The sequence below is a fragment of the Thunnus albacares genome, chromosome 1 (assembly GCF_914725855.1).
Source record: "Thunnus albacares chromosome 1, fThuAlb1.1, whole genome shotgun sequence".
Classification (NCBI taxonomy): domain Eukaryota; kingdom Metazoa; phylum Chordata; class Actinopteri; order Scombriformes; family Scombridae; genus Thunnus; species Thunnus albacares.
Genome location: NC_058106.1, coordinates 37824677 through 37840509, shown reverse-complemented (window position 1 = coordinate 37840509; position 15833 = coordinate 37824677). Strand labels below are relative to the sequence as shown.

Genomic DNA, 15833 nt, shown 5'->3' with positions numbered 1-15833 from the left:
GTTTTATATATTTTTGAGAATCAGGATTTTTAAAATTGTAGACATAAGGGGGCTTTAAAGTCACAGTGAAATGACAGTTAGCTTCCATAATGTGATGTATTCTGAGTGAAAGGGAATATATGAGTAAAATTACAAAAGGAATTTGCTGAAATCATTCAGATTTGATTGGATTGCTTTAAAGTGGCCATTGCTTTGTAAATATGAGACCTTTACGAATCTGTAGAGATTTAGAGCTGTAGAGACTGTTGGCCTCCACCCACACATTCATCACCTGCGTGGTCAGATCAGGAGGTGGACAATGAGGGAGAAATTAATAAATTAGACCTCAAACACATTATTTGGAAATGTAAACTAATTGTTTGCCAACTGATATCCAAACATTTACAAAAACAAACAAACATTTTTTTTAATTATGTGGCAGGCCAAGTGCCCTGCCCTGTTTCCACAGGGTAGCTCACTAGACTTGCTTTGTACAGGCCCCTTGTGCGACTCAGTCATTTATTAATTCCAGTCATTTATTAATGATCACAAGACTGAGGTTGGTGGAATTTTCTTTTAGTATAGCATGGTGGGTACGCTCAGTTTAACTATAACACCAAACATAGACAGGTATCAACATCACATTAGAGACATGACTAGCACAGACAATATTCACAGATTACCACAAGACAAAAATCACAGAGTTTTACGTGCAGGTGCATCTCTCAGGCTTGGTGATAAGTGTTCAGAGTCCTTATTGCAGTGGGAAAAAACATTTTTCAAAACAAGATGGTTGCTTTGGTGGGCAGAGACCTATGGCACCTCTTAGAGGGCATCAGCTGGCAAAGGTGGGGAGCAGGGTGAGAGGGGTCAGACATTTTTTTCTTTTTGCTCTTTTGATTGTGCGTTGGTGAGATAGTGATTCAACTGATGGGAGGGGGTGCCAATAATCATGAATAATTTATTGACTATGCACTACAATTTTTTTGTGAGTGTGACTGTCCGTGCTGTGGTACCAAACTGTTATGGATGAGGTGAGAATGCTCTCAATGATGGCTGTGTAAAACTGAAGCAGGAGGCTTTGTGTAACTTTAAAATTTTTGCAGCTGTCTCAGGAAGATCAATCTTTGCTGGGCTTTTTTAGTAATGTGGTCTGTATTGATGTTCCATTTGATTGAGTTGCTGATGTATGTGCCAAGAAATTTGAATGAGTCAGTGATGGTTATGGGTTCTCTTGAGACATGTATGGGGGTTTGGGGGAGGGGACTGTGCCTGAAATCTATGATGAGTTCTTGTGTTGTAGATGTCTTGCACTGGAGGTTGTTATCAAGGCATCAAGTGGCTGCTTGGGTTACCTGCTCATGGTATCGGTCTTCATTATTGTTGGTTATAAGACCAATTATGGTTGTATCATCTGCATATTTAAGAATGGTGACTGAGCTGTGGTGGGTTTGTGTAGAGGCAGAGGAGCCAGGGTGAGGGGACGCAGCCCAGGGGGGGCGTCTGTGCTGAGGGTCAGAGGTTGAGTTGATGAAAGGCTGTTCATCTTAACCCTCCTCAGTGGTTGAGTGCAGCTAGACTGATCCTGTCTGGATCTGCTGCTTTCCTCTTATTGGTTTTCCTGAACGTGGCTCTCACCTCTTCCTCCTGAATGGAGGGGGTGGAGGGGGGATGGGAGGAGAGTAAGGTGGGTCTGGGGACTGTTCAAATCTCCCAAAGAATTCACTGAGTTTGTCTAGCTTTGTGATTGGCTGACCGGAGGACTTGCCACGCGTAAGTATTTTCCTCAATGTCAATAATACATTCATGCTGTCAATGTGTCAAGGTTTTCTTTTAATGATATCTTTAACATTTCTCAACACAAAAACACAAAAGGGTCCTTGATAACTCAACAATATGATAGGTTAATGTTAAGGCCATCACTTTTAATTATTTCTCCTTCGATTCTGAGAAATAAAGGGTTTTTTTGTCAGTTTTCTACAAAACCTTTATTTACTATTATATATGCTATTTACTTTTATTTACTGAATTTATTTCGAACTGATCAAGATTTTTGTGTGCAGTTGGTTCATCGAGCTCCCCCATCCCACCCCATTCACACACACACACACACATACACACACACACACACACACACACACACACACACACACACACACACACACACACACACACACGGCACATTCGACTCCGTTTTTGGCTAAAATATCTGAAATAAACCAACATCTTTACTTTTTCTTAACAAAGATCCTCTAGATGCAGTGTAATTACTAGTTTGGCTGTACTAGATATTTTATATGTTCAGTAAGATATGTTCAGTAGATATGTCTTTTTTACAACTGTGGTGCTGATTTGTGTCAAGCTGCATGGCAAGGCTGTAGGGAATTGCAGTTTTTAAAAATATATTAGTGTTTTTCTGAGAATTGAAAGTTGTAAATACTGAATTGAGAGTACACTGAGGAGCTTAGGGGGATGGTAAACACATTTGTGTAATCAAATATTAAATATCTAATTATTAAATGGGTGAAAATTAATTTTAACCATATTTTACCCATATCTGACAGCGTCCCCAGTTGTTAACTATATTGACATGATATCTGAGGTCAAGAGCTCTCTCTAACAGTTGGTCCCATGTCTGAAACCCCGTTTGTTGCTGAATTATAAGCATTGAAGTGTACACTGAGGTCAAGGTTCAAAGGTCAGCATTTCAAAGCAGGAGCCATGTAGAATCTTCATACTGACATATGTTACTCTCCAGGTCGAGACTTTTCCAATGATGTATTTGGTTTTGCTCCATGACAAAGTTTCAGTTATCTCATTTCATGGACAAAAGCCATCCCAGACCTAGTTTCAGGAGAGGGAAGGACTAAGATTTAAAATGAAGCTTTTGTTTGTTTTTTTCTTTTTTTAGTGGAAATAGTGACCAAAATGAGTCACCTTTAGAGATTACAATACTACTGACAATCTAGTAAATTAGTACAGGCTTGGGTTAGGATTAGGGTTATGGGTGAAAAGACCAACCTGTTCTCATTCCCAGGTCGTCAAATACTGACAAATGCATAGGTTACTATCCACACAACCCTGGAGATTTTTCTGTATCTTTATGATTCTTTGTTTATTTGTTTTATGTTAGTATGACATACAGCAGCTCATTCAATCAGGATCGGTTTTATTAGCCAATGCAAGCATACAAAGAACGTGTCTCAGTGTTTGCTCCCAAAAACACAACATAGAAAAATAAAAATAGATAAAAGCAAGGTAATAATAATAATAATAATAATAATAATAATAATAATAATAATAATAATAATAATAATAATAATAATAATAATAATAATAATAAACAAAGTAATATTAAAATGAAATTGAAATTTTAAAATCTATTTACAGAATGGAATGGTAATAGTTTTGAAATGGGATTTAAAACTTGAAATTAAAAATATTGGCTGTACAAAGGAAATATAGACTGTTCTATGGACAAAGAGATGAAGTGTATGAAATATATATAGGAAGACTTTTTTTTAAGAAAGATAATTTCATGTTAAATATCCTCAGCCACATATTCTTGGAAATATAAAATTAAATGAGCAACTTCACATTTTACAATCACAGGCTATAAAATGCCTTTTCTTCTTAAGATATTGGCATTTTGACTCGGGTTGGGGCCGACAGGCGGCAATATGAAATGGAATGAAGCCCACTGACGGCAGACAGCCAAAAACAGTAGTTGAATGTGCCACATCCACCCACAACACAATGCTCTTCACTAGCCTTCCGCTATTAAGTGCCCCTTTTCTGGGGTGTTTTTTAAATAAATAAATTCTTGTTATTCCTGCTACATCCAGCATGACATAACAATATACTCAGTACCTCATATTGTTTCTGAGTGTAGCTGACAGAGAACTTATATTAGTATATGTTAGTGTTAATAGTTTACCGTGAGGTAAAGTAACTGTAGTTGACGGAAATCAGCATGGAACTAACGTTCAGGGGGACCATCGCATCACCCATGCAAAGTGGGTATGGATACTGCATAGATGTATTGTAAGAGCCCCCTGCGGCCTTTCCCCTTTCCAATGATCACTTCTTAGAATCAGGGTCACCATGTATCATGCACTTCAGATAACCTTTTCTATTTCCTCTTCCCTAACAGACTAGACATTAATTTGCCTACACAAACAAGGTGTGAGACATCTTACTTAAAAACAGAACAACGTGGTTACAACATATAAAGTCAATAGACAAGGTCAAGAGTGCATCATGTTCTTCAAAGACAAAAACGGATCAGTTGAATATACTTCTATACTAGACTAACAACCATCAAAATATTATTATAATAATACAGTATTTTCTCCAACAGTACACTTCTGATCCTCACTTTTTCCTCCACAGACCCAAAAATCGTTTTCCCCATAGACCACCACTATAAAAGAGACATCTGTAAAACTGTTGACAGGATAGCTCGAACTGCAAACAACGTCAATTATGACTCTTTCTTTAACAAATTTTTGATCCATGGAGTTTCATATTTGTAAAACTTCCCTTGATGCAACAAAAGGGATTTAAATATCCATGACGTCATCACAATGCAAAGTCTATGGGCCGAGCAAGAACTCGCAGGGGGAATACTACTGCACATATTCAGTAGGTCACACAGCACTGAAGCAAACTCGGAAGCTAGAAACCTTTATCGGGCCAGCCGAGCAATTTTCCTTGTATTGAAGGTGAGGTGAGCGGGACTTATTTAGCACTGTGGTATTAACACACCAGCTTTGATTAGCCATAAAACAGATGCCAGTGCCTTTGGTTTTCATGGATAGCTTAGGTGACCTGTTGGAACGGTGGAGTGAGAGTTAATAAATGATTGAGGTAGCTGGCTAGCTCACTTGGCTCGCTTTGTGGTGCAGACCCTTTGCATGACTCATTAGACTCATTACACTGTTGAGTAGGTCTGTACCCAAATCAGATTACAATACAGTCCAGTGCATCTGCAGAGCTGCTGCCCTACATTCACCTCCTATAACAGCCTACATACGAAATGTTTTGTTTTACCTGTAACACTCACATTTTGGACAGCCTTTTGATCATCATCTGTAATGTAAAATCACGTATCTCTATTTCCATTACAGTTAGTTTTGTAGTAAGGTAATTTTGAGATGAGACAGAGTTTGCTTAAGTTAACAGCCTACCATTCTGTTATCCTGCAACTAAAAAAAAGACTGTAGTGACTCAACTGACAAAAAGAGAATTGACTCAAGGGCTTCTTGACTTACGATAACACTTGTGCAGTGCCTGTTCAAAACATGCATGCTCAGACTATCAGTAGATGCTATAATTTACCCATGTTCCCATAACGCCTCACATGCAGGCTACCAGTAGATGTAATTTAGCAATGCTCCCTAAACGCCTCACACACAGAATATCTGGAGACTACAATTTTGAGTTGAGCTGAAGTTGATCGGATGAACTGTAGTGTCCATTCAAAACGTGCCTGTGACATCCTACACTATGACTTAAACATACATAGAAAGTTCCTGCGTGTGAAGAACCTGAAGAGAGCTTAACGCTCTAAACTTTTTCAATTCATTCTTTATGGTAGTTCTTATCACTATGGATATAATCCCATCTTTGATCACAATGTGGGTTGCAATGGCAGAGTGGTGCTGTCTGTATTTCTGCTTGTTGACTCCACGGGCAGAAGAAGAAGCAAACTCACCTCAAGTGGAATCTAAAAATAAAATATAAATAAATAAATCAAGCCATGTAAAGGTTTAGTTTTATCTTCTGAGGTTTTAAGATATCCATCCCTTGTCTGCTTGTCTGATATCTGCTTCCACCTCAGTACAATGGAGGTGATGGGAATTTAGGTTATGGTGCAAACAAGAAAGACAATAGTTTTCATGCCACAATAGTTAACATGACAGTAATACACAGACAAAAGGTAAAAATAAAATTAAATGGGAATCCATCATAGAAGACACAGTGGCTAATAACAGGGGAGAAATTATGAATATGAATACACTTCAACTTAACCTATCTCTGATTTATTTACTTATCACTCAATCTTGTCAAGGCAGTTAACGAGTAACAAGACTGCTATTTCATGACACATATTAATAGTAATAATAATGTCAGATATTATGGATAAATACAGTTGGTTGCCAACAGCATATAAATAAAAAATAATATTATATTACATATGAAGTCCTAGAGGGTCATTCATTTTTCTGTTAATTTTTCTTGTTTTTACAAGTGATCTTTTTTCTCTTTCCTAGTCTTTTTCAACTTTCTCTCCAAACTTGGACTGAAGAAATTTTATCCCAACAAGCTCTTCAGTCTCTTCTGGAAATCAACAAAAACAACATTTATGGTGAAACTGTTGAATCACTTGAGAAAATACCATGGTGCTTTCTCAGAAAACTCTTTCAAATCAACACAGGATGCAGAAACTGTACACAACTATCAAACAATGATGTTGATGAAGATGATGATGATGATGATGAAAACAATTATCTCTTTGATTTTGACCTGGTCACTGCAGATGACTTTGCAGACAACAAGGTTAACGCTCTCGACCTCATAGTCGCACTCTTTCTTTGTGCTGACAGCTTCTTGCAACAGGAAATGGCCCTCAAGATGTCAATGTGTCAGTTTTCTGTCCCACTGCTGTTGCCTCATGGTGATAACAGTCAGTGTTCCCTGATGCTGTGGGCTCTGAGAGACATCATCAAAGAGTAGCGTCCACATGATTTGTCTGAATCAAAAGGATTTGTTGAAGACAACATTGTCCAAGCAAATATACCATTCTTTACCTTTATGAGGCTGAAAAACTGTAGTTTGTCCAAGTCACAGGTTTTGAATCATATTCTCAGCCTTGGCCAGTACAATCACAACATCTTCATACACAGAGATATGAAAGGAGGAGCGATCCCAAAGAAAATTGCTAGTGGCTTGGTCGAGGTTTGCTGGTACCTTCCCAGTGGCAGAGAAAATCTTGACATATTTCCAGGACCAGTTGCCTTTGCCAATTTGAGAGGAGACATTTGTGAGTCACTCACACAATTCAAGTTTCTTTTTCAACAGTCAACTGCGACCTTTGTGTTCCTGGACAAAGTCGAAGAAAATGAGCACAAGATTCTGACTTCTCTTCAAGATGTGAAATCCAAACTCTTCTTGGTTGTTAATCGCAAGGACAACTCTAGAGAGGACATGATGTCTGTCCAGACAACACTGAAAGAGTTAGAGCTACCAAAAAGCAGTGTGAAAATCAAAGACTCAAAGGTAAATGTTGCAGAGTTTTCAGAGAAACTTTGTGTGTCCATCAAGAAATCACTGACAAATAAAGCAAACACAGTTATCTTCCAAAATATGCTTGACAAAGCTGTTGAACTTGATCTATCTGTGGACGAAAACAAAACTGATGAACAAAAGAAAGCAGCTGAGGAGATTGTGAAAGGAATTGGAGTGCGGAGTATACCAGACTACAAAAAACAACAACTTCCTTTGCAAGGAATTAACTGGAAAAGGTTATCACAACTGGAAATGGAGGAATGTAGATTGAAAAATGCTGGTGAACAAGCACTGGAGGAATATAAATCCCAGCTATTGGAGGAAAAACAACGAATCAGGGAGCAGCAAAGCAAATACAAACTTTCCAGAGCCATGAGAAGTTTTATTGAACACTTATCCAAATGTGACAAAGAGAAAAGAGATTTTTTTCTGAAGTGGATGAAATTTAAGCTGAATGCACATTCACATTCTGTCATTAAACTATCTTTACTGCGTATTAAACTGAAAGAGCACCGTGATAGAAAGGAGAAAGATGTGCAAATCATTGCAGAGTTAGATCAGGCTTTGATGGAGAGCTCTTTAGGAGTAGAGCATTACATGAGAGAGATGGGACTCATCTATGAGTTCTCAATTTCTGGCTCAAGAAACACTGCTGATGAAATATCTCGTCTCCCTGGTTTGGCTGCTGAAATGCTGTTGGACGGATATCCTTTAGAGCTCTTGGATGGAGATGCTTCCAACATCCCAGAGAGATGGGTGACAGATGTGCTGATGGAGCTTCACAAGAAGGTTGGAGGGAAGAGCAGACTGTTAGTACTGAGTGTGCTGGGTGTTCAAAGTACAGGGAAGTCAACACTCCTCAACACCATGTTTGGTGTGCAGTTTCCTGTCAGCAGCGGCAGATGCACGAGAGGAGCTTATATGCTTTTCCTCAATGTTGGAGAGGACATGAAACATGGGTTGAATTATGAATTTATAGTTCTCATTGACACAGAGGGTCTAAAGTCTCCACATTTGGCAGAACTAGAAGACAGTTATGAGCATGACAACCAGCTGGCAACCTTTGTGATTGGTTTAAGTGATGTCACCATTATCAATGTCGCTATGGAGAACTCAACAGAGATGAAAGACATCCTGCAAATTGCAGTTCACGCCTTCTTGAGAATGAAGGAAATTGGTAAAAAGCCAATTTGTCACTTTGTGCATCAAAATGTTTCTGGAGTTTCAGCTCATGCAAAGACCATAACAGAAAGAAAACATCTCTTGGACCAGCTCAATGAAATGACGCAAATTGCAGCTGAAATGGAAAGGCAGCCTTCTATTAAAGCTTTCACAGATGTGCTGGACTATGACATAGACAAAAACCACTGGAACATCCCAGGACTCTGGCATGGAACCCCTCCGATGGCACCAGTGAACACAGGTTACAGTGAAGCTGTAGCAGATTTCAAGAAAAATCTTTTGACAACAGTGAAAACAGACCAAAGCAATGACGTCTCACAGATCCCAGAGTTTCTAGAATGGATAAAAAGTCTCTGGAAAGCAGTGAAATATGAGAACTTCATCTTTAGTTTCAGAAACACTCTTGTGGCTCATGCCTACAATAACCTTTGCAAAGAGTTCAATCAATGGGAATGGCAGTTCAGAAAAGAAATCCTCTCTTGGCAAACAGAAGCAGAGATGGAAATCTTAAATTCTGACAATGAATCTGATATTCAAACTTGGAGCAAATTGGTTGAATCAAAGAAATCAGAGGTGTCAGAAAAAATAGCATCTGAAGAAAGAAAAATGAAGGGGAAACTTACAAAATACTACAAAAAGAAAGACCAGAATGTAAATCTGATAGAAAAATACAAAACTGACTTTTTCAACAGCATCAGTAGTCTCGCAAAGGAAATTAAACATTCAGTGAACAATAAATTGGACTGTGCACTTGAGCTGAAAAAAAGTTCAAAAAATGTTCAAGACATTCAGAAGAAATACAGAGGTGGAATTGAAGACGAGGTCATGAAGCTCCTGAGTGACTGTAAAGACTCTGATAAACTGTCTGATGAACAGCTGACACAGAAGTTTGAAAAGATGTGGACTGAAGCCACTAAAAACGTGTCTGGCCTTCAAGAGCGAGATATCGCAGCAAGTGTCCTGAAACAGTTGAGAAGAAATTTCTCAAATCGGAATGTTAATGAGAAATTCCAAAACATTAAAGACCTAAAGGAGATTGGTAAGGATCCATTTAAAACCAGAAGTGAACATACAGACTCCTGGATGAAGAAGGTTGGAAATCTGCTTTGGGGACTAGGAGATCTGCAGAACTTTGCTGACAGTGTCATTGAGTCTTGCACACGGTTTGTGCTTGATAAAACAAAGACAAACACAGATTACAATGACTCTTTTACAAGGGAGCTTCTTGAAAAAATGGATGAATCCCTTGATAAAAGTAATCACAAAATAAATGCAAAGTTTGAGATTGACCTGAAACTTCACATGTGTGGCATTGCCTCAAGGGAATTCCTCAAAATGCACCAAAAATTCTTGTCAGATAAAGATCCTCGATTTCAGCTGCAGAAGTACAAGAATCAGTACTTGACAGATTTTCTTGACTTATACAAACAGAGAGATAATTGTCAGCATAAAGCAAAGCATTTTGTCCAGTTTTGTATCAAACCTGCTGTGGAAGAGTACATCAACAGATCTCTGGGGATAAACATTGTGGATGAAATTTTGACAGGTTGTCATTCAGCAGAGTTCAGTTCCCGCTCCTTTTTCCAGTACAACATTCAGAAAGAGTTGCTGCAAAAGGATGACTTTGACAGTTTGGTCAAGTACATTCGTAACTATGAAATATATGTTAAAGATTGGATATTTCAGCACATCCAGCAACAAATGTCAAAGAACAAAACTTTGTGCAAACTGAAACAAGAGAATCTGAAGGTGATAGTTGACAAAATCACAGCAGCCTTAGAGCAGGCCACAAAAGGACCAGATGATGTTCAACTGCCAGACAACAATGAAAGCATCACAGAGCTCATCAGCAACATGCGGAAGTATTTGATTAAAGACATCTCAATTTCAGAGGAGAATGAAAAAACAGCCTTGTTTCAAATCCAAAGCACATGTCATCCATTTATCAACAGCCTCAAAATGTCAATAAAAGACTTGAAAGAACAGCTTCAGGAGGAATTCTCAAAGTCTGAAAACGTCACTGAGACTCTGAACAAACTTCCAGTCAAACCACAGGATGAACTTTTCAAGCGAGTGTTTGGTTGTGGACAACAATGTCCATTTTGTAAAGTTCCCTGTGAGGCTGGAGGCAAAGATCACAAGCAGCATCATGCAGCTGTTCATCGACCACAAGGTCTTGGTAGGTACAGGAATGTAGCGACTCAGAAGCTGGTTGAAACACTGTGTACAACTGATATACAAAGTGAATGTACATTCAGAAACACAGACACTAAAGGAGAGTGGCATCCTTACAAAGACTACACCAAGTACTATCCAGACTGGCACATTCCTCCAGATCTCAGCATAGAAGCATCTGACTACTGGAAGTTTGTATTGGTAAAATACAATGACAGATTTGCTCAAGAATATAAGGCCAAGCCAGCTGATGTTCCAGAGGCCTGGAGGAGAATCACAAAGGAACAAGCACTGAAGGGGTTAAAAGATGCCTTCAACATGAAGTGAACAACATACAAATGTCTTTAAACAAACAAAAATCAAATATGAAACATGCAAGATTTTTTCAAACAAAAATTAACACTGGAGACGAGCTAAAAGAGGACTTGAGGACTAAACATCTTACAGCATTCAGCAGATCAGATCAGTCAAATTCATTAAGTTAAAGTCCATATCGATCAATACTGTTGAAAAAATTATCAGCTTGGCTGAACCATTAATGTTACCTAGGTTGTTACCTAGTTCTGTTACCTAGTCTTCAGTCTCATTCAAAGTAATGAAAAGCTTCCCAGACACATTACTTTTGTTTTTCATGTTTTACTTTTAATGTTTAATGTTTTTTTTTTTCAAACTCAAATTCAGACTAAAGCAGCTGCTGACAGTGAATACTGTGACATCCTTTGGTCTGGTGAACATGATGAATGACAAATGATGAGTTGAACAAGTTGCTGAGAAGTTGAAAAGCTAGAAATAGTTATAGTTATCAACTTTTTCAGTGCTGTTTATTTTACTTTTTTATTTTGTGTTTTTAATTTTTGAGGATTACAGACATTTTGTTTTCTTCTCTCATGATTACTGACTGGTGTTCATGATAATGATGTTGACAATGATAATGACAAAGAAAATGATGTACAACAAAGATCCTGTAAAAAAAAAAAAAAGAAATAATGTTTTGTTTTGTTTTGATCTTTATTTTTTGGTTTGTGATCATTACAAATGTTTTGTTTTTCATTTTTTCAAGTTTATTATTATTATTGTTATTATTACTGTTATTCTTTTCTTTGTTCATATTGATATAAGACTATGTCAATAGTAACCAGTGTGCAAGATAATGATGATGATGAAGATGATGAAGATGTCAGCATGGTTCATTCAGTGTTTGCAGTTGGCTTTCTAATGGTTACTACCAGTCAATCAATAACAAATATTGATACAACTAACTTTTGGTGCCTTTCTGAAGCTGAACATGTAACAAAGAGGCAGAAAGCATAGAAACAATCACTCAGACTTTTAAATATTTACCATATTTTTTTTTCTTTATTTTATTCTTTTAAATAAAAATGTGATGATGATGATGATGAAGGCCTACAGTATGTAATTCAAAGGTCATGTAATGAGATGCTGTTTTGTAACACGTTTTACTACTTTTAACATTTTTTATAGTTTTATTCTTTAACATTTCTTTCAAAACATAACATGCTATAATTAAAATAGTTATTAATGTTTTCTCAGAGAGTAAAATAAATAAATTGTCATCAGTTCAAATGTTTGCATATTGATGCAAATTAATTTTTGATTCATGTACAAATACTGAGACGTCCTTTCATGTGTTGTTGATGTTTAACGTTTTCTGAGATATTATGTGTTGAACAAGTCAAGTTATCTTTTAAAAACATATTTTTGGGGTATTTTTGGATTTTTGCATTTTACTTTTTAATGAGTAGAACATTTTCTCCCTCAGTCACTTTGTAACACAACTATGTACATGACATGAGCTAAATATAATGATGCTGATGCTGTTGATGATGATGAAGAACAAAGGTCATGTGAAACAGATGTTTTCTAACATGTCATCACTATTCTTTAATATTTTTACAGTTTATTTATAATAGGAACATGTAAAACATTTGATCTTTTGATGTGTGTTTGATAAAAGTCAGTGAATAAGAGTCTTTATGTTGTTGGGAATAATGTGGCATCTTCTGCTCTGTTGATCATGTTCAACTTCTGACACAATGAATTAAACAAGATACAAAAAAGTTTTGCTTTGTCAGTGTTTTTTTTCTTCATTTTTACAGGTTGACATACAGTATAGTTATGTGTATAATGATAAGTGATGGTGATAATATACTGTATGCACAAAGATCATGTGGCTAAATATCTTTATCTCCAACATTTGACACCAAACTACAACTTGAGATTAATATTGCTGATTTCAAATTTGATAAGTTCACAAATATTGGGTGTAAAGTTTTCTTCTACAAATGTGTGACTTTAGTTTTATGTTTTTAAAGCTGTAATCAAAGCTGCTGCACTACTGACAACAATGGTGTCACTCTTTACCAGCTGTCAGTAGTTCCTTTATTTCCATTGTGCATTGCATTATGGGACAACAGTCTCTATCAACAGCAGTTATCAATTATTAATCAACACTACAGACTCAGAACATGTTTAGATTTAAATTTTATGAATTTATGACACAATGTTATAAAATATGATTCACAGAGTGGTTTACAGGTATTTTGAGGATTATTCTCTATTTTTGCTTTTATCTTCACAGTTTTTGAGATATCTGTCTCTGAGTTTTCTGCCACCATCCCAACACAATGGAGATGCATTAAAAAGTGACATTTAAAAGACTTCAACAGTATCACGTCTTTCTAAAAACAATGTCCCCACTTACTCTGGACAATCCACAGGACACATTCTCAACAATTCTGAGTGGAAAGACTTTCTACTAAACTAATCTGACATCTTTTTACAGTATTTTCTGTGGATTATCCACAGTAACAGTCACACTTTCTAGAAAACACACTGCTGTTGATTTTAATTTAATGTAACTTTTCAGTGCTGTGAGAACCACAAATGAAACTCCATTGAACTGGTGTGGTGACAGACATCTCAAACACTGGACAAATAAAACCAAAACTATATCCATGACTACACATATCACAAGAGGTTACTCACAAAATGTTTTTCTGCAGTTTTGGGTGAACTGGTCCTTTAACAAATAGAACCACTAGACACCAGTAGATGCTGTTAATTTGGCACTGGAGTAAGTTCTTCATGAAATCTGAAGAGGATTAAAGTCTATCTGTTGTATGAATACACAGTGAAACACTGAATCACAGTTCAAAGAGCAAATATTGAGAACAAGAGAGAAGTAATGAAGTAGTGATAAGTTCAGTCTTCTACCACTTGAGGGCACAAGAGTCAAGTCCACCTTGTGTCGAGTCTACACTCTATTGCAGCTTTCTAAATGGAAAATTAAGAGTGTCTGAAATCAGAAACTGCACAGTCTTATTCATATATTAATATCTCCTGTCTGTGTTTGATCCAACAAGATGAAAACATGACAAATAATCTGACGGACAGTTTAACTGACTCCTTCACCTCTCTGCCTGTCAGTCTCTGTCACTTATTGACTAACGTGTTCAATCTCAACCAGGTGTGTAGACAGTAATGTGTCTGAGCAGCACTGACCCACCAACATTATCATATTACTTGCACTTTTATATCAAATGTGATTTTAATGATTTTGGATTGACTGTTTTTATTTGATTTTATTTTGTCTCAGTGTGATCTCAGCAGACCAGCCAGCTCTCTGGCTTTTCAGGTGATGTAACATTAACGCTACAACAATGACTAAACAACATTTTTAATGTGTTATTTGAAAAAATGTTGAAGAAGAAGAAACTCCATCATCTCCATCATGGACTGTTGGTTGAGACAAAAGAAGACATTTGTGGGCATCAACTTGGAGTTTTTTCAACATTTTTCACCATTTTCTAACATTTTATGGACAAAACAACTAAATGATTAATCAAGAAAATAATCAACAGATTAATCAATAATGAAACAATGCATTAGTTGCAGCCCTAAAATAAACAAATATTTACCAATAAGCTATTTGCAACAGGCTGTAAGTACAAGCAACTTATGTGCTTAAAAAATCAACATATATATAAAATTTCAATAGTATATAATTTAATTCTGCATGTCAGAGTCTCTCCAGTCAGTCCTGTCTCATCACATTGTTTTATACAGTGTCTATAACAGTGCTGCATGTTGCATATATTGTGCTGTATTGCACATGCAGTCATTATGCCTCCATATCTCCAATGAAAACATGGAATCTTCTCTTTGACTTTTTAACTATACATCCTGTTAACTTGTTCACTCTTTCAGGTGAGAAAAATACTGCTGTCTACAATTTACACACCTGCTCAAACTAATGCAGCTAATTCAACAGTCCTGCAATAAATCCACCTTTATGACTGTTATAATGTTGAGTTTTTGTGTTTCAAATATTGTTTTCTTCTCCATTTAGAACAATGAAATAGACAAAAATGTAGAAACTCCTCTAAAGACAATACAAGTCAACATCAGCACTAATGCAGTCTCAACATGACCATAAAGACGAATCATCACCTCTCTAAACAGTTTCAACAAAAACTCAACATTATAACATTCATCAGAGGAGCAATTACTTTTTATTTTACCCAGGTGGACGTAATAAACTGGCGACTGATATTTTTAGTAGCACCACCATAAATTAGTCCATGCAGTGGGACACATGCAACACAGACAGAGAAATAAATGCTGCAGTTCTGCTCAATGAACAGGTGTCATGAGGGAAACTTCATCCTTATGTTGTAGAAATAAAAACAGTTTTGTGAATGTCACAATCATCATCATCATCATCATCATCATCATCATCATCATCATCATCATCATCATCATCAGGCTTAAAGAGATTTTCAAAACACCAGCAGTAAATATGAATTCCACACATAAAACATAAGTAATGTTTAATATACTGCTTTACATTTAAAATCAAAAGCATATAAATATATAAATTAGCCAAAAGACAATAAAATAAAACATAATTAAATGTTTATGTGTCTATTATTTGTTCTTTTTTGTTTGCAGTGTAATAGTAAATATTCAGAATCCTTTATTTTAACTAACTAACTCCAACTGATTCAGTTCTCTTAAGTTTGAATGTGGACATAGTTAACAGTTAAAACTGAGAGGTGGAGACTTTGATGTAAAGTTCATTTCATTTCTGCACATTTTGCATGTCAGATGCTGCCATCCAGTGGTTCCACTGCAGAACAACATTCCTGTTAAACACAGTGACATCTGCTGCTGGGGAGCAGGAAGGC

General features: G+C 36.6%; 1 protein-coding gene across 1 annotated transcript in view; it reads left to right on the top strand.

Annotated features, from left to right (window-relative positions):
- The window catches only part of LOC122987643 (interferon-induced very large GTPase 1-like), a 41686-nt gene extending 30696 nt beyond the window's left edge, over positions 1 to 10990 (top strand). The window contains 2 exon segments of the mRNA XM_044359634.1: positions 6255 to 6305; positions 6308 to 10990. Coding sequence (XP_044215569.1) covers positions 6255 to 6305; positions 6308 to 10953 — 4697 coding nt within the window. The 3' untranslated portion in view covers positions 10954 to 10990.
- The last annotated feature ends 4843 nt before the right edge of the window (positions 10991 to 15833 follow it).